This window comes from Malus sylvestris, chromosome 10 (genome assembly GCF_916048215.2).
Source record: "Malus sylvestris chromosome 10, drMalSylv7.2, whole genome shotgun sequence".
In the NCBI taxonomy this organism is placed as follows: Eukaryota; Viridiplantae; Streptophyta; class Magnoliopsida; order Rosales; family Rosaceae; genus Malus; species Malus sylvestris.
Window position 1 is genome coordinate 36567015 of NC_062269.1, and position 22207 is coordinate 36589221.

General features: G+C 35.4%; 1 protein-coding gene across 1 annotated transcript; it reads left to right on the forward strand.

Moving 5' to 3' along the window:
• Positions 1–2094: 2094 nt before the first annotated feature.
• Positions 2095–7424, forward strand: LOC126585608 (protein PLASTID TRANSCRIPTIONALLY ACTIVE 12, chloroplastic-like). The gene is made up of 11 exons (XM_050250065.1): positions 2095–2314; positions 2493–2561; positions 2724–2794; positions 3107–3787; positions 4138–4250; positions 4739–4998; positions 5270–5391; positions 5520–5588; positions 6574–6624; positions 6776–6877; positions 7163–7424. Exons 2-11 carry the CDS (start codon positions 2528–2530, stop codon positions 7259–7261), a joined length of 1602 nt encoding a protein of 533 aa, XP_050106022.1. The 5' UTR covers positions 2095–2314; positions 2493–2527; the 3' UTR covers positions 7262–7424.
• Positions 7425–22207: the final 14783 nt, after the last annotated feature.

Below are 22207 nucleotides of genomic sequence, written 5' to 3' on the forward strand. Positions count from 1 at the left end.
AGCTGTTACGCCATTTCTATCTGCAATGATTGCCAAGAACTCTGAATCTGGTTCCAAGAATTCCTCTTTTTCACCCTATATGTATTCTGGTGATCATAGTCAAGGGGTTTCTGCCAATCCAAGTCCCGGATATTCAACACATCAATCTTCTAGTGTCTCTGGTGTCTCACTTCAGCAACATACATATTTCAAGAATAATTACATCAAGAACAAGGGTCGAGGAAAATTCAACTATAATATTCATTCTCGATTTGGGAATTCCCGAAATACCTACACAACTACTGCTCCTGGTATTCTTGGTGCTCCTCCAACACAATCAGCCTGCCAAATATGTGGAAAAATTGGTCACCTTGCTGATACCTGTCGGTTTCGAAATACTGATGTTGTTGTAGTTGATGGCTGTCAAATCTGTGGCAAGAAGAATCACACTGCTCAGTTCTGTCATTTTCGAAATGCCAATATTTCTGGTTATACTTCTCAAATGACTGCAATGCATGTAAACTCTTCCTCATCTACTCCAACATCAAATGCTTCATCTCAGCAGTTCTGGCTTACAGATTCAGGGGCAACAAATCACCTAACTGCAGACTTACAGAATCTATCATTGGCTACTCCATTCCTATCCACAAAGACAATTCAAACTGCGAATGGTGCAGGTTTACCAATTTCACACATTGGTTCTTCTATCATTCATACCCCTACTCAAAACTTAAAGCTTAATTCCGTTTTCTATGTTTCTAACATTACTCAGAATTTGTTGTCTGTGCACATAATTTGTCTAGATAACCATTGTTGGCTAATCTTTGATGCTTTTAATTTCTGGATTCAGGACAAAGCCACATGGAGGATTCTGTACAAGGGCCAGTGCAGTAATGGGTTATATCCACTACCAATGTCAAGACCAGCTGCAAGACCTGATATTGCTTTTTCGGTGCATCAAGTTGCTCAGTTCATGCAGTGTCCCATGAAGTCCCATTACTTGGCTGTGAAAAGGATATTACGGTATCTTAACGGTACTCAACATTATGGTATTCAATATCTTAAGGGCGACTTGGAATTAAATGCTTTTAGTGATGCGGACTGGGCAGGGGATCCGAATGATAGACGATTTACAACAGGATTGGTTGTTTTCTTGGGTTGTAATCCCATCTTGTGGTCATCAAAGAAGCATAACATTGTCTCTCGCTCTTATACCGAAGCTGAGTATCGTGCACTTGCTACAACAGCCGCTGAGCTTGATTGGATAAGACAGATTCTTACTTTTCTGCAGATTGCAGTTTCGACTCCATCCATTATGTTTTGTGATAACCTCTCGGCTATTGCTCTGACTTGTAATCCAGTGATGCATCAACAAACCAAACATATTGAGATTGATGTCCATTTTGTTCGCGACAGGGTTGCCCAACAGTTACTTCACATTTAGTTTGTATCCTCTAATGAGCAATTTGCTGATATTCTGACAAATGGCCTATCTGCACCACTTTTTCGTGCTCATTGCTGCAAACTCAGGCTTCGTGGTCCTTCTCCTGAGCTTGAGGGAGGATGTTAACAGTATATATAATAGATGGTTAGATACAGTGACAAGTGTCAAGAGATTAGTGTGGTTATTATAAGATCAGTGTGGTTGTTATAAGAAGGATAAGGTGTCTTAGTGAATAAGATATATGGAAGACTATATAACAATTGTAACTAGAGTAATTCTGTAATGTTTACATCATAACTACAATTCATTTCTCTTTCTCTCTCTCTGTCTCTCTCTATCTTTCTATCTCTAAAACCTCTTCGTCTTCTCTGTGATATTACACTGCAACTTAATATGTTGCTTAACAATACCTTGTATAATTGAATTGAAATATTAAAACAACGCTACGATTGATTAGAACCAAGGAGAATGATACTTAAAATTTATAAATCTCAAACTTAAACGTTTTACAAATGACGTGACGAATGTCTTGTATCCAAAAGAAAATTATCAAAATGATAAAAACTTTGTATCACAATTATTTGACGTGATAAGCAACGTGAAATCATATTGTTTGAAGATTTTTCTTATTAAGTAAAGTCATGTTGGACTATTTAAAGTAGAAAATTAAATAAATAAAAGCAAAGCCCCTTATCCAATTTTCCAAAACCCTGTCTCTCAGTCGCCCTCTCCGTCCTCACTTCCCACTCTGGGGCGGGTGACCCCATAACCGAAAGCTCCGAACTTTAATCCCCAACACCAATTCAAACCTTCGTCTCTACAGAAACGAATCGCTAGCCCGCAGTTGAACCAAGCTCTCCAACTCCAGTTTTCAAAATTCGGAATATAAAGGTGCATTTCATTCCCTCAAAGTTCAGTTCAGTTCATTTCAGTTGTACCTTTTTCCCACTTTTTTCTTTGTTACAAAATGATTTGTAGTGCAAGATTAGAACTTTTCGGTTTCTTTGCAATTAAAGCAGTTATAGTGTAAATTTGTCAAATTGGGTTTTTTTTTTTTTTTTTCCTTCAGATTTTGGTGATATTTATGCTGCGTTGAAGTGAAAAATGGCATCTCTACCAGGAACTTGGCTGTATCAAGGTGTGCTCATTTGTTCTTATTTAATAACGAATATAATTTTGTATGAAGTCCTCAAAGCGGCTTGTGGTGTGCCTGGCCGCTGGCCGTGAGATGGGGTAGCCTTCTCTCCCCCTAAACTTTTTTGTATCGTTTTTTTCACAATTGGTGGTGTGCTTTTGTCAGATAGGGGATTGATAGGTGTAGTCTCAGCACAGAGCCATGCTTCTGGGAAGCCATGTTTCAATCACTTCAAGGTTTATATTCTTCTCAATTTATTCAACTTTACATATACACATATGTGTTTGTGTCTACGCCTCTCCGGTTATTATGGATTTCTTCTTGTTTTTCTTTTAATTTTTATTATTTGTGTTGCTTGAATTTTAGGCTTTCGATACTCAATCTCTATTTCAATGTGAAATGATTTCTTTAGTAATTAAACATGGGTGATTTGTAATATAAAAGACACTTCATTGCCGCTAAACTTTTCCTTCTTAGCTTGATTGGTTTTTTTAGCCATTTATCGTCATGCTAATTTGGTCATATATAATTTTATGTGCATAGTACAGGCATCAACTGTAAGTTCATTTCCAGTTGGATTATTCCAAGTTAGAGTTGGCTCGAATCTATTGCCAAAGAGGGCACCTTTACTTCATTGTATAAAGTGTGAGAAGGATGATGAGTCCTCCAAAGAGGTCTCTATTGAGCGTCCACCCTACGATAGTTATATGGACTCAACATCTGGGCAGCTTGAACCTGCATCTGGTGCTCGTGCCAGCATTCCAGGGCAGGATTATTGGCCTGAAGGCACAGCTAGTCGAGTTAGGGCTGCCAGGGCTCCTGAGCCCACTGGTAAGTCAGTTGGGTCACCATCTTATGGTAAAGATCCTGGAAGTAGGAGGAGGAAGAATAAAACATCAGTTGCTGCCGGTGAATCTACAGAGCAAAGTGTAGAGTCAAGTGATACAGTGGCAGTGGAACTGCTGGAACCAGAAACTTCAGAGGACGCACTAGAGGATCCTAAAGATACCCCATCTGAATATGTTGTCTATCAGACTGAACCTGAAAAAGAAGAAGAAACAGGATTTGACCTGGACAAGAAACTCGGACGTCCTCATCCCTTTATTGATCCAGAAACAAAGAAGCCATTAGGTGAGCCACTCACAAGTGATGAACTATGGTGGAACTGGAGAAAACCAGAGAAAGAAAATTGGTCCAGATGGCAAAGGAGACGACCCGATTCTGAAACGGTTAGTACTTCCGTATATAAAATGGAGAAATATGATAATGTTGTATTTAATTTGAAAATTATGATTTAAGTCTCACGGGCCATATTCAAGGGATTTGTAAGCCAAATTTTTTATGTATAGGTGATTTGAACCATGCATATCATTTTGGATTTCAACATTTGGATCTTGTTTACATGAGGTTGTCACAAAAAGCAATGCTGCTTGTATTATATATATGGATGATATCAATATACGCTCATTTGTTGTTAAAGCGCCCATGTAATCAATTCATAAACTAACTGGGGAACTGGAATATCAGAAGGAAAGTGGTCTTTGACTTTCACGTTGATATTGTCTTTCAACTTCTTCAGGTTTTCCTCAAAGCAATGGCAGAGACTGGGCAGGTAAAGCTTTATGGTGAAAATCCAACATTGACTGAAACTTCACTTTACAGAGCAAGACGACATCTTTTCAAGGAAGAAAGGTATAATTGATGAATAATATAGTAATCTTCTGTATATGCAAATATAATATTATATGAGCAGACATATATATGTAGTATAGGATTATGTATGTAACTGAAGCAAAAGAAAACTAGGATCTGGTGAATATTGATTATTGGTTTTGTCATCTTTTGGACAGTATTGTATTAACTATAAAGGAGAGTGATAACGATCGAGAAACATTAATCAAACTAAAGAGAGGAAAGGATGGTTCCAGTGCTCAGCTCTTGGTTTTCGAATCCTTTGCTTATGGAAGTCTCTCTTGGGACTTTTGCATTGTCAACTTAGAGTGGTTTGTGTCTTAGTTTAGGATTTATTTAGGTTAGGCTTTTCCTTGCACCTGCTTCTCTGTCTTAGTTTGTTTACATGTAGTGATTGCCTTGTGACCTTATAATATTCACTTAAAAGTTCTATGGAGTTTTTTTTCTTTTCCTTATATGGAATTTTCAAGTAACTGCTGAATTTGTAGGCTTCAAGCGGAACAAGAGAGACTGGATAGAACAGGTCCACTTGCATACTATTCGGAATGGGTAAAAGCGTGGAAAAGGGACACTTCTCGAGAAGCTGTTCAGAAACATTATGAAGAGACTGGTGAAAATGAAACAACCCAACTAATTGAAATGTTTTCTCATCAAACAGATCGAGAGTATCGCATAATGATGGGAACAGATACCCGTATACGTAGGGACCCCTTAGCAATGCGTATGCGAGAAGATCAAATAAAGCAAAGTACTCACTCTAAAGCTGATAATTTTGTGCATTATTATCATGAAATACGTTCTTTATATCACCATTAATCATTTCGACCCCTGAGAGAGTTCAGTTCATTTAAAAAAGGTTTCTAATTCATTTTATCGTAAATGGATAAGTGATGCATTCTTGTACATTTTTAATTCAGTACTTTAGTTTGTCATCTGTTATTCACCAGTTACACTGTAGTTTCATTAAACATGTTTAATGATGCGGTTTAGTTTGTTGACTAATTTATTTGGCCTTGCAGTATGGGGCGGAGATCCTGTTTACCCAACTGTGAACTATATTCAAGATCCAGATGAAGTGATTGATTACAGAGGCGCAGATTTTCATGAACCGACACCAGATATGCTGTCTTTTCTGAAGGAGGTCAGCACTTTTCACATTCCCCTTTTTTTTTTCTTTTTCTTTTTATTATTTGGCTTACTGGATTTCTATAGCATCTGCTGTATCATTATTTTTTTACTTACTTTCTTACTTTCCTGCTCTGTAATCAGCACAAAAAAATCATATCAAGGGAGGAGCTTGAGAAAATTCTGTCAAAAGAGAAGACTCAAGAGCTTGAGGTAATCAATTGACTGTGTAAAGTTTAGTTAGTCTGATGAACTATCTGTCTAGAAACTCGAATAACAGAGAATGTGCACACAGTGAACTATTTCTTGTTATCATATGAAAATACTCTCTCGATTCCACTCCATTGTTAAACGAAGCTTTATTAGTCTTTCTCCAAGTCATCAATTTTCCAGAGCTTGCTCTTCTCCTTGTGAGCTTTGGGTCAGCTCCTTGAGTGATACTATGGATTTTAAATGTGTCATTTTTTGTCCATTTGGACTAAAAATCAACACAACAGATAGGTTCACTGCATAATGCCTGGGTGGTAAACTCCCAGTAAAGGGCTGTCTAAGGTGGCAAATCAACCCATTGGGGTGAAATCAAATTGAATGGGTCTTAATGATTACCCATTAAGCATTAGCAACCCGATGGGTTGATTTGCCACCTCTCCGCTGTGCAACGATTCCACATGTGGAGTGTACTGACAAACAAAGGCTCATGCATGCATTCATAAAAAGTTCAGCATCGATACGATATACCTATCCTGAGTTCGGGCAATGCCTTTCCTAATTAGTGACAACCATTATCGTATTCAACCCCTATAGTGCAAAGAGCATCTTATATATGAGATCCTGCCCTTGTTCGTTAAAGACCTGCTGCATATTCTGGTTATAATCCTAAAGTAAATGTACAAAACTTTAGGGAAACTAGCTACAGTAAACATATTGTGACATTTGGTTTGCAGAAATGATCGGTTTTTAGTAACAACAACAGTTTGATGATATCCCGATGACACATCATGACTGACATAACAACAACACAACGATGATATAATGACGACATAATAAACACTGATCATGTCTGCAACCAAATGTCAAAATATGTCTATTGTAGCTTATTGCCAAAAACTTTATTTGATTGGAAGATTTGAATCGTAATAGAATGTGTGGAAGCAAAACATCTAATCCAGCTGTTCTTTGTTTAACTCTTATATGGCAGGCGCCTGATATAGAAGAAGCAATGGCACAAGCAGTTGACATCGGTGAAGATGTAAGTTTAATTGCTTCAGATACATCAGTTCCATATTGCATGTTCTTACACCGACACTGATGCTGGTTAAATGTAGTTATCCAGCATACTTGTAATCCAGTTATGGTTGTTATGTATGAAACTGAAATCTTATTTGAACTGTTTATAATAGGATGAAGGAGAAGATAGTGAAACCGAGGTTGATGAACAAGGAGAGAAAATCACACGCAACTGGAGTGTTTTGAAAACTACTCCTGAGCTTACCAAGTCAAAGGTGATTCTCATTTCTCAGTTTTGCGGCATGTTTTCGTATTAAAACTTTTGGTGGTTTTGACATATCCAAATGTCATTTATCTAAATGTCTGGTTGCCATATGATATTATTTCAATATCGGGTTTTATGACGTACTTGTATTGTAGTGGATGGTCTGGGATCTCTGTGCACAGCAACCAAAGATTATCGAACGCTAGCTGGTTAAACTTGCATTTGCATGCTTACCATTTCTTATCCGTTTCAAGCAAATGTATTTCCTAAGTAATTTTTTCTCTCAATCCTGCAGGATAAACCAAAAAAGAACGACGGCATGTCTTTGGAAGAAGCTGTAGACGATTCAGAGAACTTAACTGATTTTCTGATGGACTTTGAGGAAGACGTGTAAAATTACGTTCTTTGGAAGATTTTGGCTTTTTGAGATTCACAGAGAAGTAGGCGATGAAGATGTAGGTGCGTGCAATATGTAGTCCAGCAGTAAAACTAAGTTAAATATAAATTAGACAGAAGTTACACAATTTTCTATATGAATGAAAGTTACTGATGATCAAGGGGAATTGTGATCGGAACTCTAAGAAAGTCCCCGTGCATTTCTTGCAGGGAAACTTCTCTCACACAATTTTATAAGCGCACACGCCTTTTTATTCTCTCTGCATAACACTGTTTATTTCTGGTCTTTGGATGGAATAAATCAAAGAAGAATCAATGGAAAAATATAGATAAGAGGTTTGTAAAAAGAGAAAAACACAAAGAACAACAAAGCTTTATTCCATTAAGTAGGATCGGTCGTATAACTAGAGGTTTGTAAAAAGAGAAAAATAATATACAAAAATAATTTTCCATTTATGGAGTTGTCACAACCCCGGACCCGAGGTCAATAGGAAAAATCTCGAATCTGAATCCGGCGCGCAAGCTAAAAGTAAAATTAAATAAAAGGAAAGTGAAGATAGGTGGAAAAATATGAAATTCCTCTTATAAAAATAATTCAGGATTCTCTACAAGACTAAAATAAATAAATACTAAATTATATCCTCACACTTAATCCGATCTCATCCCGTCTACCCTTTTTGACTGTTTAGTTCTTAAACCTGCATAGCTCGGTAGGGACATAACCTTATCACAGTAAATTGACAATATTAAATTAAGTGTCATGAAATCACATAGCCAAATATCAAATTATAAATGATAACAATGCATGAATGCAATGCAACCTCTTCGGTAATCCCTGTTAATTTATATAATAAAACACGCAGACCTGCATGTCCCATACCATACATTTTACCCCTGCAAAGGTGGTTCGAATGTTCTATTATAGAAACTAACCCCCATATGATATCCCAAGTTCATAAACCCCTTTTGCTAGTCATCTTATATAATTCATTGATCTCCAGCCCAAATCACCCACATTAACAATTCCCGTCGATCCTATTCTAATGTGCACATCGGGCTCGCCTAGAACTGGTTTCACAATGAATAGATTCAACTACACAAAAGATCCTTTCCAACTACCCTCATTTCCATACTTCCAATCTAAATACTGAAATTCCAGCCACATCAACATGAATCATGCACAAATAATGTCATTTCATCTTTCACATATATCACAGTATATTCTCAACGAATAGCATTCCAGCAATAATTCCATAACCAATAACAAGTAAACACGCAAGAGCAGTATTTGTCCAATTAGTAAACCAGATACAAGATCGATAATAATAATATAATACTTCACGAAATTTAATAAAGCCAATCTCCGTAAAGGTCTGCCATATTTCCCCTACCTGGATTCCAAGATAAAACAAAGATCCATGGAACTACCAGAATAGCTAAGCTCCACTTACTTATCCACGTCACTATAAAATAGTTAAGTTCCACATACTTGAGCAAGCTCCTTCATCACTTTCTAATGCCATGTATTACTTTATTTTATTTTCTAATCTCTCTCTCTCTAACATATATAATGTATACACACACACTTGTGTGTGTGTGTATGTACACGCACACATACACGGACATACATGCATGGCTTCCTAGCAGCCAACATATGTTTCCTAAAAAATGGTGAATAAAAGAATGAAATGCAACCTCTATTTATAGTAGAAAGGGTCCGCTCCCTACAGTGTAAAATATATTATATCTAGGGATAGAAATGTAACTGACGAATGGCCAGTTGACAAGTGGGTTTCAAGGTGTCGTTGTGCATGGGGTAGATGACTTGGAATTAACACACGTGGCTTTGCCAACAATGGTGGAAGCTGGTGGTGTCAATGGAATGTCTCAAAACCTCACACCTCGTTGTAAATATAATAGCTGTTAAGAAAATGAAGTGTTGCGTGTTGGACTATGAAGGAAGCCATCTCAGTGTTGGACACCTCCAGGCAAAATGGGATAGACTTCAATTGCAAGACTACACCTTGCTAATTGTAAGAAACTATCGACTAGAAGTTGACAGCAAAATGCAAAAACTAATATCATAGTAGTTTTAAAATACCATTTGTTCTATATTTTAAAAATACAGGTTCTCACAGGAGTTTAGGATGAATTCTACATTGTGGAAAGGAGGGACTTACATGTACTTATAAGTAGTTAGACTCTTCCATATTGCCAATTAGTTTTATTGTGGAGCCTCGATTTCTTCATGTTATCAAAGCTGGTCACACGTGCTCTACGCCACCCAATCTATGTTGTCCACATGCTAGACTTAAAAAGTTGTCACACATGAAAGGACGTGTTGAGAGTGAATCCCACATCGGAAAAAGTAGAGACTCTATATGTGCTTATAAGTAGTTGAACTCTTCCTATATTGCCAATTGTTTTACAGTGAAGCCTTAACTTCTTCAGTGAGAGGTATTAGGTTCGATTCTCGCCAAATGCGAATTCAATCCACGTTATTGCTAGCCCATTATGAGGCTAAGCCCACCCCTCCCCCTTAGTGTAAATGGTGTAGATAATATCGTTTATTAAAAACAAAAACAAAAACAAAAAAAAAACAAAAACTTCTTTAGTGAGAGGTATTAGGTTCGATTCTCGCCAAATGTGAATTCGATCCACGTTATTGCTAGTCTATAATGAAGTTAACCCCACCCCTCCTCATTGGTGTAGATAATATCGTTTGTTAAAAAAATAAAAACTTCTTTAGTGAGACATGCATCATTTTTTTCATTTTTAGAAGGAAAAAAAAAAATTGTCACCTCGTTATTGAGAGGTTATATCCCATTTGCATGGGTTGATGTGGTATGATGGGATGAATTTTTAGGGTTTTCTGTGTACTAATATACGTGTTATAATATTAAGGGATTGAAAACACTTCTATTGTATTAAAAGTTTCCATAATAATTTTTCCAAACCAGAAATACTGTTTGACAAACTAGTTTATGTCCATGACTTCAGGGGCAATGCAAGTGTGAGCCTTACAAGATACAACGGCCCACATATAAATGGATCGTCCAACGTTGTATAGAAAAAGCCAGGCCAATCGAAAAGAATCGGTTCATAATTTTCAGTAACAAAAACCAAAAAGTCTTCAACGATTCCGTGCAAGAAAACATATATTAAAATATTCAGCAAAAAAGAACACAGATAAACAACGAGGAGAAACTTTTGACTATTAGCTTCTTAACGTCGCAGAGTGTTACTAATTCATGCATGAATAAATAATATAACAAAGTATATGTTATGATATATAATATTGCGTAAAATGTGATGATTAAAGTAAAATATTTCTGGATCACGAGAGCAAAAGCTCTTCTAGGTTTTGGCATCAGGTTAGATTCTCTTACGTCAGCAAATTGCCCACTCAGTGACTTCCAGAACAAATTAAGTATTTGCTAATCAAGATGCTCAGGTGCTTAGCTAATTGAAATTCACCTTAATTAATTAATGAATTTCCCTCTGGCCTACACTATCTATCTGATGCCTCTGCAAGATCATAAAAGTGCTTTTAATTATATTAACCTCTTCTTTGCTTCACATTAACACTCAATTAAATATAATAATCATTTGGATCCCACTTATTCTGTTTAGGTTCAGCCATCAATATACAAAAACCAAAACTTAAAGCTTTGGAACAAGTTAATTAAAAACATTTCATGCTTTCAGGGGTCAAAGTTGATGGGTTTATGAAGTGGACCCATTAGGTATGAGCACAGATTCTTAGTTGGACCCCAAATGATCAAATATGTTAATAAATCATTAAAAATATATATGCACGGATTCTTAATGAGAACGTATAACGTATAATATTTATGTTTAATTTGATTTTTAACTGTAACTAACTCGTATTGTGGTTTAGTCTAATTCCTGATTTTCGTTAAAGTAGAGTATTATTTATATAAAAGAGAAATACATCATTTATTATTTATTTGTTGATCATGCATTGAGTATAAACCCTAAGCAGGTTTATGCAGACACTAATACCTAAACGAAGACACATTATTATTAGGGTTCTGCTTATGTCCCCAATTAGATTTTGACTAATCGGGACACAAACCTTGATTACTGTATAGTCTGTGCTTATGTCCCCAATTAGATTTTGACTAATCGGGACACAAACCTTGATTACTGTATAGTCTGTATATACACACATACATACATACATATATATAAATATTTGACTTGAAAGTAAGAGATGATGGAGAAATGATTAGGGATGCTGCTGGCAGCAAAACATCAGAACTAATCAAAGCAGATTTTACTAATGACGACAGTTTCTGTCACCCAAAACATGGTCAAGAACAAATCTAAGTAATGCTGGCTTGCTTTCTTGCCTTGCCCCCCTCCCTTCCCACCATTTTTATTTCTATTTGGTCAACTATGTTTGATTCTGTGTTTGTGTCTTTCCAGCATTGTATGCTGTTTGGATGCGATCATATTTTTGAGAAGGGACACTCCCTCCACAGTCCTCACTAGTGGTTTTAATCCTTTTTAATTATGCTAATCGTCATCATTAACTAAGTGCCCTTTCGGCCTTTCGACCTTTCGTTTTCGTTAATTAGTGTATGTTCTTGGTTACAGCCCACACTTAATCATGATTAACACATGGGCTCCATGCTAATCATCTGTTTGTTAGTCTTTGCCTGCCCATTTGCATGTCATGTTATATACTTTTTCCATATTCCTCATTTGCTTAGTGTAAACTCTAATCGTCCAATTAGGATCATATGCTTCAAAGTTTAATTGTGTCGTCTTGTCGTTTTTCTATCATGTCTAATTAAAGGTGTACTCGAACTCAACACAAATACATCAGCTCGAAGTTGACTAACACTTGACATGAAGTTGTAACACAACTTTTTTTAACTAAACAATAAACAAAATAGGTCAATATCATATGGGTGAATGCTTCTTATTAGTGAAGAAATTAGGGTTTTGGTCATACCAAATTGACATTGTGCTTTTTCACTATTCCCCTATGCACTTGTACAAGCAAGACAAATGTTTGGGCTTGATCAGTTGATTTGTATCAATTCTAAAGCTTTTTGAGCATGGGCTATGGTTCTTTCCATCATCACCATCACCAATAGGAAATAAGAGTTGCATGCACACAAAAGCCTTGGCTAATTTAGTTTAGAATTAGAATTGTGTAAGAAATTTGAGATGAAATTTTACCTTAATTATCAAGAAACAAATTATAGTAGCCTGCTTAGGTCCGTCTCACTATGTGGTCCACCGACTATCCTTGTTCCAACTACTAACACTTTGTAAAGATCATCACGAAAAAAATGAATCAAAACTAAGGTTATTTAGTCAATCCATTGTAGCATATACATAGAAAGTTCGTAGTACCTTTATCAATTCCATTTATCTGTATTGATACAATTTAATGACTAAACAACCTTAGTTTTAATTGATTTTTTGCAAATACGATATTTACAGAATGATTTATAATATAAACGGTTTCAATTATAAACATGAAATTTTATAAATCAACAACCAACAAGTTTGAGTAGCCAAGTATTCTTCTATTGAAAACTCTTGAAGCACTTGAAATATACACTTTTTTTTGTTTGGAATATTAGGTAAAGTTCATGTCGAGTCAACCTTCATGAGTTTTGAGAATATCCACATATTTTGGAGGGAGGCAGATTGTCTGCCCTCATTTTACCATGCTCTTTCCATCATCTCCTACATTGTGCTGTCATGGTTAAGTCACGTTAACATGTCTTATTATCTCTATAAAAAAATCAATATAAAATGTTAACGTGGCTTAACCGTGACCGCACAATGTAAGAGGGAATGGGAAGGGCATGGTAATAGAAGGGCAGACAATCTGCCTCCATTTTGGAGACTTTATTAAGGAAGGGGAAGGGAAGGGGAGATCACATCTTCTATATTTAAAATGAACGTGGCCTCTTTGTGGTCTTAATTATGTTTGACATATATTAAATTTATGATAATACAGTTAAGAAAATTGAATTTTATAAGTACATGTGAGTCAATAATTATGATACAATTTTAAGTGTAGAAGATTTGATCTCGGAGATAGAATAATGCATAACGCAAAAAGGTATGTAGTAGAGGAGAGAGCAATGGATTACCATGGATGGTGATGAATGATGAGCGTCTGGGGCCACGCGCGTGTGGAGACGAGCGTGGGGGGAGCCCATATTCCAATCACGTCGCGTCAAAAAGGTAAACGAGGAAATCTAGAGAGAGGAATTGATCGGGACCCACAAATCTAGGAGGTGAGCTGTCGCTTTTTCTCTTGACGCCTCACCTATCGCTTGTCCTCCTTCTCCCCAGAGGAAGAATATCGATATCAAAAGCCCTACAAGCTTAAACGCTGGCACGCTCCTCTTTCACTCAATTAATTTTTATTTTATTTTTTATTTTTAAATACTAAATGTTTTTTTTTTTAAATAAACGATATTATTTATATTAAGAGATAGTGAGCTTAGTTTCACAATGGGTTAGCAATAAAGTGGTTTAAATTTTCTTTTGGCGAGAATCAATCTTAAAATCTCTCACTTACAGATAAAGAAGAATACCACTAGACCGTAGTATTAAGTGTTTATTCACTTAAAAATTATGGTTGGTGTTAATTATTAAGGAAAACTAACGAAAAATTCAAAACAAAACTTTTGTTTTAATGAAAAATGACAAATAAGGTGTAAGTAAATGGTATCAAAAAAAGGTAAAAATGTAAAATTTTCGTTAAAAATGAACAGTACCTAGAGTGTTTTATTAAAACTCTCTAATTATTATTGTGAATGGAAAATGAAGTTAAAAATCATAACAAACTTTTTAGATATTCTGCTATGAAAATTGAATACATCAATGTATAGCGCATATAATTGAATTTAACAGTTAAATGTATTTTGAAGAATTAAAAAATTAAACGAGTTTATCTTAAGCTACTTAAAAAGATTGTAAAACGTACAAGATGGACTAGTTATGCTTTGCATGAAATTATAGAAAACTTCTTTTATTTTAATAGGTTGTTTTATTAACATTTCATATTTTGTTGATCACACTTCCCATACTGAAAACACACCATATTATTAAGATTTATAGAAGACTAGCAATAATGTATGTATTTTGTGTTGGTTTTAAGAAAAAATCTCATTCTCTTTCAAAACAAAACAAAAAAAAATACAAAAATACAAAACTTGATCATCAAAGAACGTGCTGAGGACCCACGAATTTGGTGGGGTGTGATCTGCTTGCAAGACACCTTGTTTGAATCTTAAAATTTTGCAACTCTGGCCATACAATTAGGTCGTTAATTCGGCTCACTCAAAGGGACCCAACTGAACTCCTACCTATCGTCTTCCTCCAGCTTCTGGAGAAAAAGATCGATTGCATGTTTTGTAATTATACAATGCACTTGATAAGTAACACGAGTCGGTGGTGCTTCTCTTATCCAAATGTTTTTGAAACTTCTCGTACTAAAGATTTGACTGATTGAGAGGTGCGTACTACTAATTGAAAGTTTTCAAATTCCACACGGCACAATAATACAATAAAATTCATAGTTTTAATTATTGCCTTTTTGTATAATTTTATGTAAATCTATATTTACGATTGAAATGATATAAAATTAGAAAATACCCTAACAATTATAAGTTTTATATAAAATAAAGAGCAAAAGACTGTTTACTACCCTTATGTTTCGTGGTTTTCAACATTTAGTACATCAAGTTTTTTTCGTCCCAGAGTCATACCTAAAGTGTAAATTTTGGGACAGTCTCATACATCCGTTAGTCAAACTGTTAAGTCTGCCGTTAACAGTGACGTGGCACCCATGTGGACAATGACTGGGCGACACGTGTCATCCACGTGAAAATTTAAAAAAAAAAATAAAATATATATATTATAAAATAATAAATAAATAAATTAAAAAAAAAAAACGTTTTTTTTTTTTTTCCTTCTTCTTCTTCTTCCTTCTTCTTCCTTTGACTGAATCTGGGTAGCAGATTCGTTTTTTTTTTTTTTTATTTTATTTCTTTCTTCTTCCTCCTTCCTTCTCCTTCTTCTTCTTCCTTCTTCCTTCTCCTTCTTCCGAATCTGCCCATTTTTTTTTTCTTCTTCCTCCTTCTTCTTCTTCCTCTTTCTTCTTCTTTCTTCTTCTTCTTCTTCTTCTTCTTCTTCTTCTTCGAATCTGCCCAGTTTTTTTTTTCTTTTTCCTCCTTCTTCCTCCTTCCTTCTCCTTCTTCTTCTTCTTCCTTCTTCTTCCTCTTCCTCCTTCTTCTTCTTCTTCGAATCTGCCCGGTTTTTTTTTTCCTTCTTCCTCCTTCCTTCTCATTCTTCTTCTTCTTTGAATCTGCCCAGTTTTTTTTCTTTTCTTCTTCCTCCTTCCTTCTCTTTCTTCTTCTTCTTCCTTCTTCTTCCTCTTTGAATCTGCCCAGTTTTTTTTTTTCTTCTTCCTCCTTCTTCCTCCTTCCTTCTCCTTCTTCTTCTTCCTCCTTCCTTCCTCCTTCCTTCTCCTTCTTCTTCTCCTTTGAATCTGCCCAGTTTTTTTTTTCTTCTTCCTTCTTCTTCCTCATTCTTCTTCTTCGAATCTGCCCAGTTTTTTTTTTTTCTTCTTCCTCCTTCTTCCTTCTCCTTCTTCTTTTTCTTCAAATCTGCCCAGTTTTTTTCCTTTTTTTTTTCCTTCTTCTTCCTTCTTCCTTCTCCTTCTTCTTCTTCTTCCTTCTTCTTCCTCCTTCTTCCTTCTCCTTCTTCTTCTTCTTCCGAATCTGCCCAGATTCGGTTTTTTTATTTTTATTTTTATTTTTTATTTTATAATATATATATATATATATTATTTTATAATTTTTTTTTTAAAATTTCCACTGGATGACACGTGGCGCCAAGTCATTGGCCACATGGGCACCACGTCACAGTTAACAGCTGACTTAACAGTTTGATTAACGGATGTATGAGATTGTCCTAAAATTTACACTTTAGGTATGACCATGAAACATGAAGGTAGTAAACAGTCTTTTGCCCTAAAATAAAATAAACGCACTTTTAAGGGATTAATTTAGTTGTCATGTTCCTACTAATTCTCACTTGCAAAACCTTTTTCTCAATGTAAGGTAAGAAGGGTATTTTTCTAATTTTTTTAATACATCAATATCCATACTAAGCCTTTCATATTGAGTTAAAAAAAGTTGAGAATGCTACCAATAATATAAAAATCAAGCTCCTACAATGAGCTAGAAAATCTAAGTGTAATGAGAGTGATTCTTATTTATGAGTTTAATATACTGAACTCATGAATGTAAATAATACAATAAATGACAAGAGAGAAAAGAAGAGACCAATCATAAAATATGCAAAAAGAAAAAGTAAAATGGTCTCACATTTAATATATAACTCACTCGTATTGAACTCACACAAGTGAGACAATAGTGTATAAAAAAAAAAATCACGGTGCTAATTCTTATATTTAGGTATCAATCTCACCTAAGACCTCTTAGATGGTAAACTAAAGTTCATGTGTTTAATCTTGTGAAATAAAGATGAGTAAGTTCTAAACATAATATATAAACCATATTTGTATTTTATTACATTTTGACTTAGATCATTATATCATATAGAGGTAGCATGCAGAATAAATATCTTTATGCATATTCTAATGTTAGAAGAACTTTTAATAACATGCACACTCCTCAAAGAAAAGGTTTCTTAATTTTCTTGTTGCTAATAATTTGAGAGGATGAAACAAAAGGAAAAACTTAAGAATCTTGGTTTCTTGTTAAATACCGAATATAAACTTCATTGGATATTAAAATCTAAACAGGCCTTGATTAGGAATCCGATTAAAGCTTGAAAGGGACGGTAATATTCTCCACTTGGACTTTTTGGTCTTTAGCTAGAATTCAAATTCCTACCACTTAATTGATTTAATATTAATGATAATTATTACCTAAAGTCACAGTAGAATTTCGAATATCTACATTTACACATTTCGTATTCATCATATGTTCCTCATTTACTCATATTTCATTAAATCTTTACCATTTTATTAATCTAATGTTTTAAGATATGACACATCAATGTTAAAGGTTTACACATATCCACTTGATTGAATCCCAATTAACTGTGTGTGAAGTGTAAATAAAAATGAAGCAATAAAGAATAATATATCAGCCAACAACCCCCACAACCCTAGCAGGCACCTACGACCCCCACCCACACCGTCGGCTACCCCGCCCCACCCCCACCACAGAAATCAACGAGTCTTGGTCACCTTTGTTCAGTTTTTTCTCTTTTCTCTATCCAAACTTCTTTCTTCAATCCCTCTAGCCATCATCACTAACACCCTCCCACGAACAAGTAAACTAGGCAAAAACACCACACCAAGCTTTTATACCTCGCCCAATCAAAATAAAACTCCGAGATCCGTCTCTGTACCATCTATCTATATATACAAACATCCTCGCTGTAAGCAAGCAAGCAACTACATTATAACTACCAAGTTCTAACTGTATTTTATGAACACTCAAACTAAAAAGCCAAAAGTATAACCAAAACTAGAGGACTAATTCAAGGAGATTTGTTTTATATCCACCAACAAGAAGAACAAAAAAATGTACACACACACATTATATATAATATCTAGCACTGTAGCTTTGAAATCCAAAACAAGAAAAATAAGAGGAAAACAATGCCGACAACCAACAGGATGGTGGTGAAGGTCCAAAATTACATTTCTACCACTGACGTCGTTTGTAGTAGTATAGCTGCACGTAGTAAAATTGTAGTAGTACGTGTGGGGTAACGTATTGTCCGCGGTATAGTTCAGGGTACGGTCAACAGCGACCAATAGGAAAGGCAATAATTTGTGGTCATGTCACGTCATAATCCCTTGAGACCCATTTTTCTCCTCACTCCTCGGTGAAAGGTTAGGTTTCGTCCTTTTGCCTTTGTTAGGTGTTTCTGTACATATGTTCCGTAGAATGGTCATACTCTCGTACTACGTCTTATGTGTTTAAAAATGCACCGCAAAATGCAATGTTGATACAAGACTTATCGGGAAGAAAAGAATTGTATTAGGAATTTCAAGTAAGAGTTCATTCTTCTATATATGAGTCGCCACTCCACCTCCCGGGGCGGCATCCACTGGGAGAAGTAGGTTCACAACTCTCCTCAGATCCATTGCTCCAGATGCATGTCTGTCCTCGTAACCAACAGTTGCTGGATTTCTCGGGACCCGCGTTGAAGGAGTGACGCAAAAAATCAATAACTTGGTTGACCGACACCAGATAATGGAGATCAAAGAGAAACCACAAGTGAACACTCAAAGATAAACAACTCGTCACTTTAAGGAATCCACCAAAAAGATAAGAGTAGTTTACATATAGGAAGAAAAACATTCGTCACTAAACCAAATTTAAAAGTAATTCTTAATTTCTGAATGATCCATTTCCATGCATGAGTAGTGGTTTTAAATAGTCTAGGCATGGAACAACCTTCAACCTTTCATGAAAAGGTTACAACCTTCAACCTTCCATGAATAGGTTACTAAGCATAATGTAATACTAAACATGAACTTAAATGAAAACATGAATCATCTTTGAATTAAATATGATAAATGCACCATATTATAATTAGACAAGTCTAGATTCGGTGTCATACGTTTCCGCTGCATAATAACTCATCCCTGAGTTCTCTTCGTCTTTGCAACCAACATTCAAGGTTGTTGATACTCCATAGTCTCTTGGAAGTTCAATCTTGTAAGCATTGTCTCCTCCACGTTTGAGCACCTTGAATTGAAAGGACCATCAGCTTGTGGTTTCAGCTTCCCATGCTTGCATCAAGGGAACCTTCCTTTGTGAAGATGAACCCACACCAAATCTCCTTCTTTGAAAGCTGCCGACTTCCTATGCTTGTTGGCTTGCCTTTGATACTTCTCATTTTGCTTAATGATACGTTCTCGAACTTGTTCATGTAATTTCTTTATAACTTTTTTCCAATAGAAAATTGAACTAAGCACCTTTTATTCACTTTTACCTCATTCCCTTTGCGCAACCAAGAGAGCTTGTACGGTCGTGGGTGGTCCACCGTTTTCAAATTCAACTTCTCCACCATAGTAGTAGTTATCACATTTTCGAAGCTAACCCCATCAATAATCACATTGCATACCTTGCCATGAGAAGTACACCTTGTATGAGAGATGTCATTGCGAAGCCAGTTGTCTTCTTCCACCATGAAATAATTAGACAAGTCTAGATTCAGTATCATTGATGTTAGCCTAATGTCAAATGAACTCAGCCACCCACTCAGACTATTCCTGCCCATCTATTTAGTCTGGTTGTTCTGGGCCCACGAGTAGCCCGATCAATTGGACTATGGCGGAGATAGTTTTTTGAGTTTTCGAGGATTCAATTGCCTAATTGAGTGGATAATTGGGATGGGGTGGACTTGCTTTTAGAGAATAGTAATAGTTTTAGGTGCATGGCATTTCCTTTTATTAGGTTAAAAGCTCTCTAGCAAATTTAACAAGGTCACATAAATACCATATCATCTTTACATGTTGTGTATTCTAACAAATATATATTTCTTCTTTCGAAAACTTTGAACCATCCAATTTCCGACCTTATAACTTTTTACCAAATGCTTTTATATGATTAGGTTATATTAAAATAAAATAACATATAGACCATGTTAAAAAATAGAAATCAAGTTATATACGGTCCCATGTATAGTTGTATGAATTAAATGAGATGGGGACTATGATCTAATATATCTCTACTAGGCCATCCCTACAACCATGGATCAGGTGGACCTAAAGAAATAAAAATAACAAACTATGTCATCTTTGAAGGATTTGGATCCTCTTATGAGCAAAGTGTCCAAATTCTGCTGACCAAGCAACATGAACCGTTTGATCAAAATTTAACGGCTATAATTATTATAACTTTTAAAGGGCCTTCTGGTTTGTAACTTTTGGATTTTGATCCAACAGTTCGTGTTGCTTAATCAGCAAAATTCAGACCCTCTGCTCAGGAGAGGATCCAAATCCATCTTTGAAATATCGTGATATGAACTGAAATATCATCTTTGAAATATCTTGAATATGATGGTTCTCAAAAGACACAATTTCTCTCACATTTTTCTCCACAATAACGATACATTATGAGCGAGAGAGAAAAAAAAATTATCAGAATAAAATTATTTTATTGAACAGTCACAGTAACAGATTATTAATCATATAAAATCAAGCAAACTTGAGAGTCTCGAACCAGAGTCATAAAATTTCAATTTTTTTGGAAATATCATTAATTAATTGGCAACCAAACAAAGCATAAGAGGGACTTTTGGAGAGACAAAGCCTCAGTTTGGGGTTGATGTGATTTAAAAAAAAACTCCTATGAAAAAAAACTGGGAGTGTTTTTGGTGTTTGGTAAACTAAAAAAAAATGGCTTATTTTGGAAGCTGCTGTGAGAATAAGCTGAAATCAAAGGAAAAAACTGAAGCTGCCATTTGTAGCTTTGGAAAACTGGCTTTTTTTCAAAGCACACATAACTACAGTGCTCCTTTAATGAAAAGACCCACTATCAGACTGCTTTTTTTTCCAAAAGCACTTTTACAAAAAAGTTTACCAAACACTCTGCTGATTTATTTCACAGCCGCTTATTCTCACAGCACAGCCACTTATTCTCACAACAGCTTTTTTTTCAAAGCACAGCAATACCAAACCAGCCCAAAACGTAGAAGGAAGAAGCGGATCACGTGACTGTAGGAGAAGACTCTTTTGGCCGTTGGATTTGTACCAAAGATTATGATCAATTGGTCTGCAAGATCTACATGAAACCAGTCTAGAGAGGATCTTAATCCCATTGACCGATGGTAACCTATTCCCATTCTTGTAAACCAACCTCCTTATCCTTGTAGACTTTATATTTTTTTTAAGCTTTTTAGTCAAAATGGTCTTGAGATTTTCATAACACATAAACTTTGGTATCCGAGATTTAAAATCAATAGAAGTGATTCATGAGATTGTCTATCATCCATTATTTTGGTCTTTTCATTAAAAAAACTCCGTTAAGTGATCCCTAAGCTTTTTAATTGAATGACCAAAATGATGGATAATAGACATTCTTAGCCCAGTGACCAAAGTTATGTGTTATACAAATCTCAGAGATCAAAATTATGTGTTATGCAAATCTCAGAGACCAAAGTTATATGTTATACCCGCAACTTAACGGAGTTTTTTTTTAATGAATTGTGGACAATCTCATAGACCATTTCTATTGATTTTAAATCTCAAAAATCAAAATTATGTGTTACGCAAATCTTTGAATCATTTTGACTAAAAAACCTTTTTTTTTTTAAAAGTCACAAATGATCATAGCTGCCCACTCCACCTAGTCCACTATTGTTGGAGACGTATTCTTCCATAATTTATATTATTTTTTCCCTAAAGATCTCTCCTAGATTTTGGAATTGGATCCCCTGAGCAAATGGTGGGGATCTTCATGACCACACAACACGGAGCATTGAATTTTAATCTAATGGCTACAAACATGAGGGTTACTCTAAAAGTTATAATAATTATAACCGTTGAATCAAAATTCAATAGCCCGTGTTGTGTGGTCATGAGGATCCCCACCATTTACTCAGGAGAGGATCCAATTCCCTAGATTTTCTTAAAAGGCTCTAATCTATGAATATTTTTGGAGTCATATTGTAGGTCAGGTAAATGCTTCATCCCATGATTAGACTTGTATCATAATACCCATCTTGTGTTAGATCGCATATAACTTAAAAATTCCAAATTAAAATCACAAAGCATATGTACAAGCAGCTTTTTAGAACATGACGGTCCTATACGATTAATACATGATTATTGCATAAGTCATATCGTCCTATTTTTGTTATGGTGTAACAAGATCCCTGCTAAGAAGCA

Bases quoted from the DNA above. Each gene is read 5' to 3' on its own strand.
- LOC126585608 (XM_050250065.1), top strand. From the start codon at position 2,528: ATGGCATCTCTACCAGGAACTTGGCTGTATCAAG. The intron at 2,795-3,106 runs GTTTATATTCTT...TGCATAGTACAG, and splicing joins CATGTTTCAATCACTTCAAG to GCATCAACTGTAAGTTCATT. The intron at 5,589-6,573 runs GTAATCAATTGA...CTTATATGGCAG, and splicing joins AGAAGACTCAAGAGCTTGAG to GCGCCTGATATAGAAGAAGC.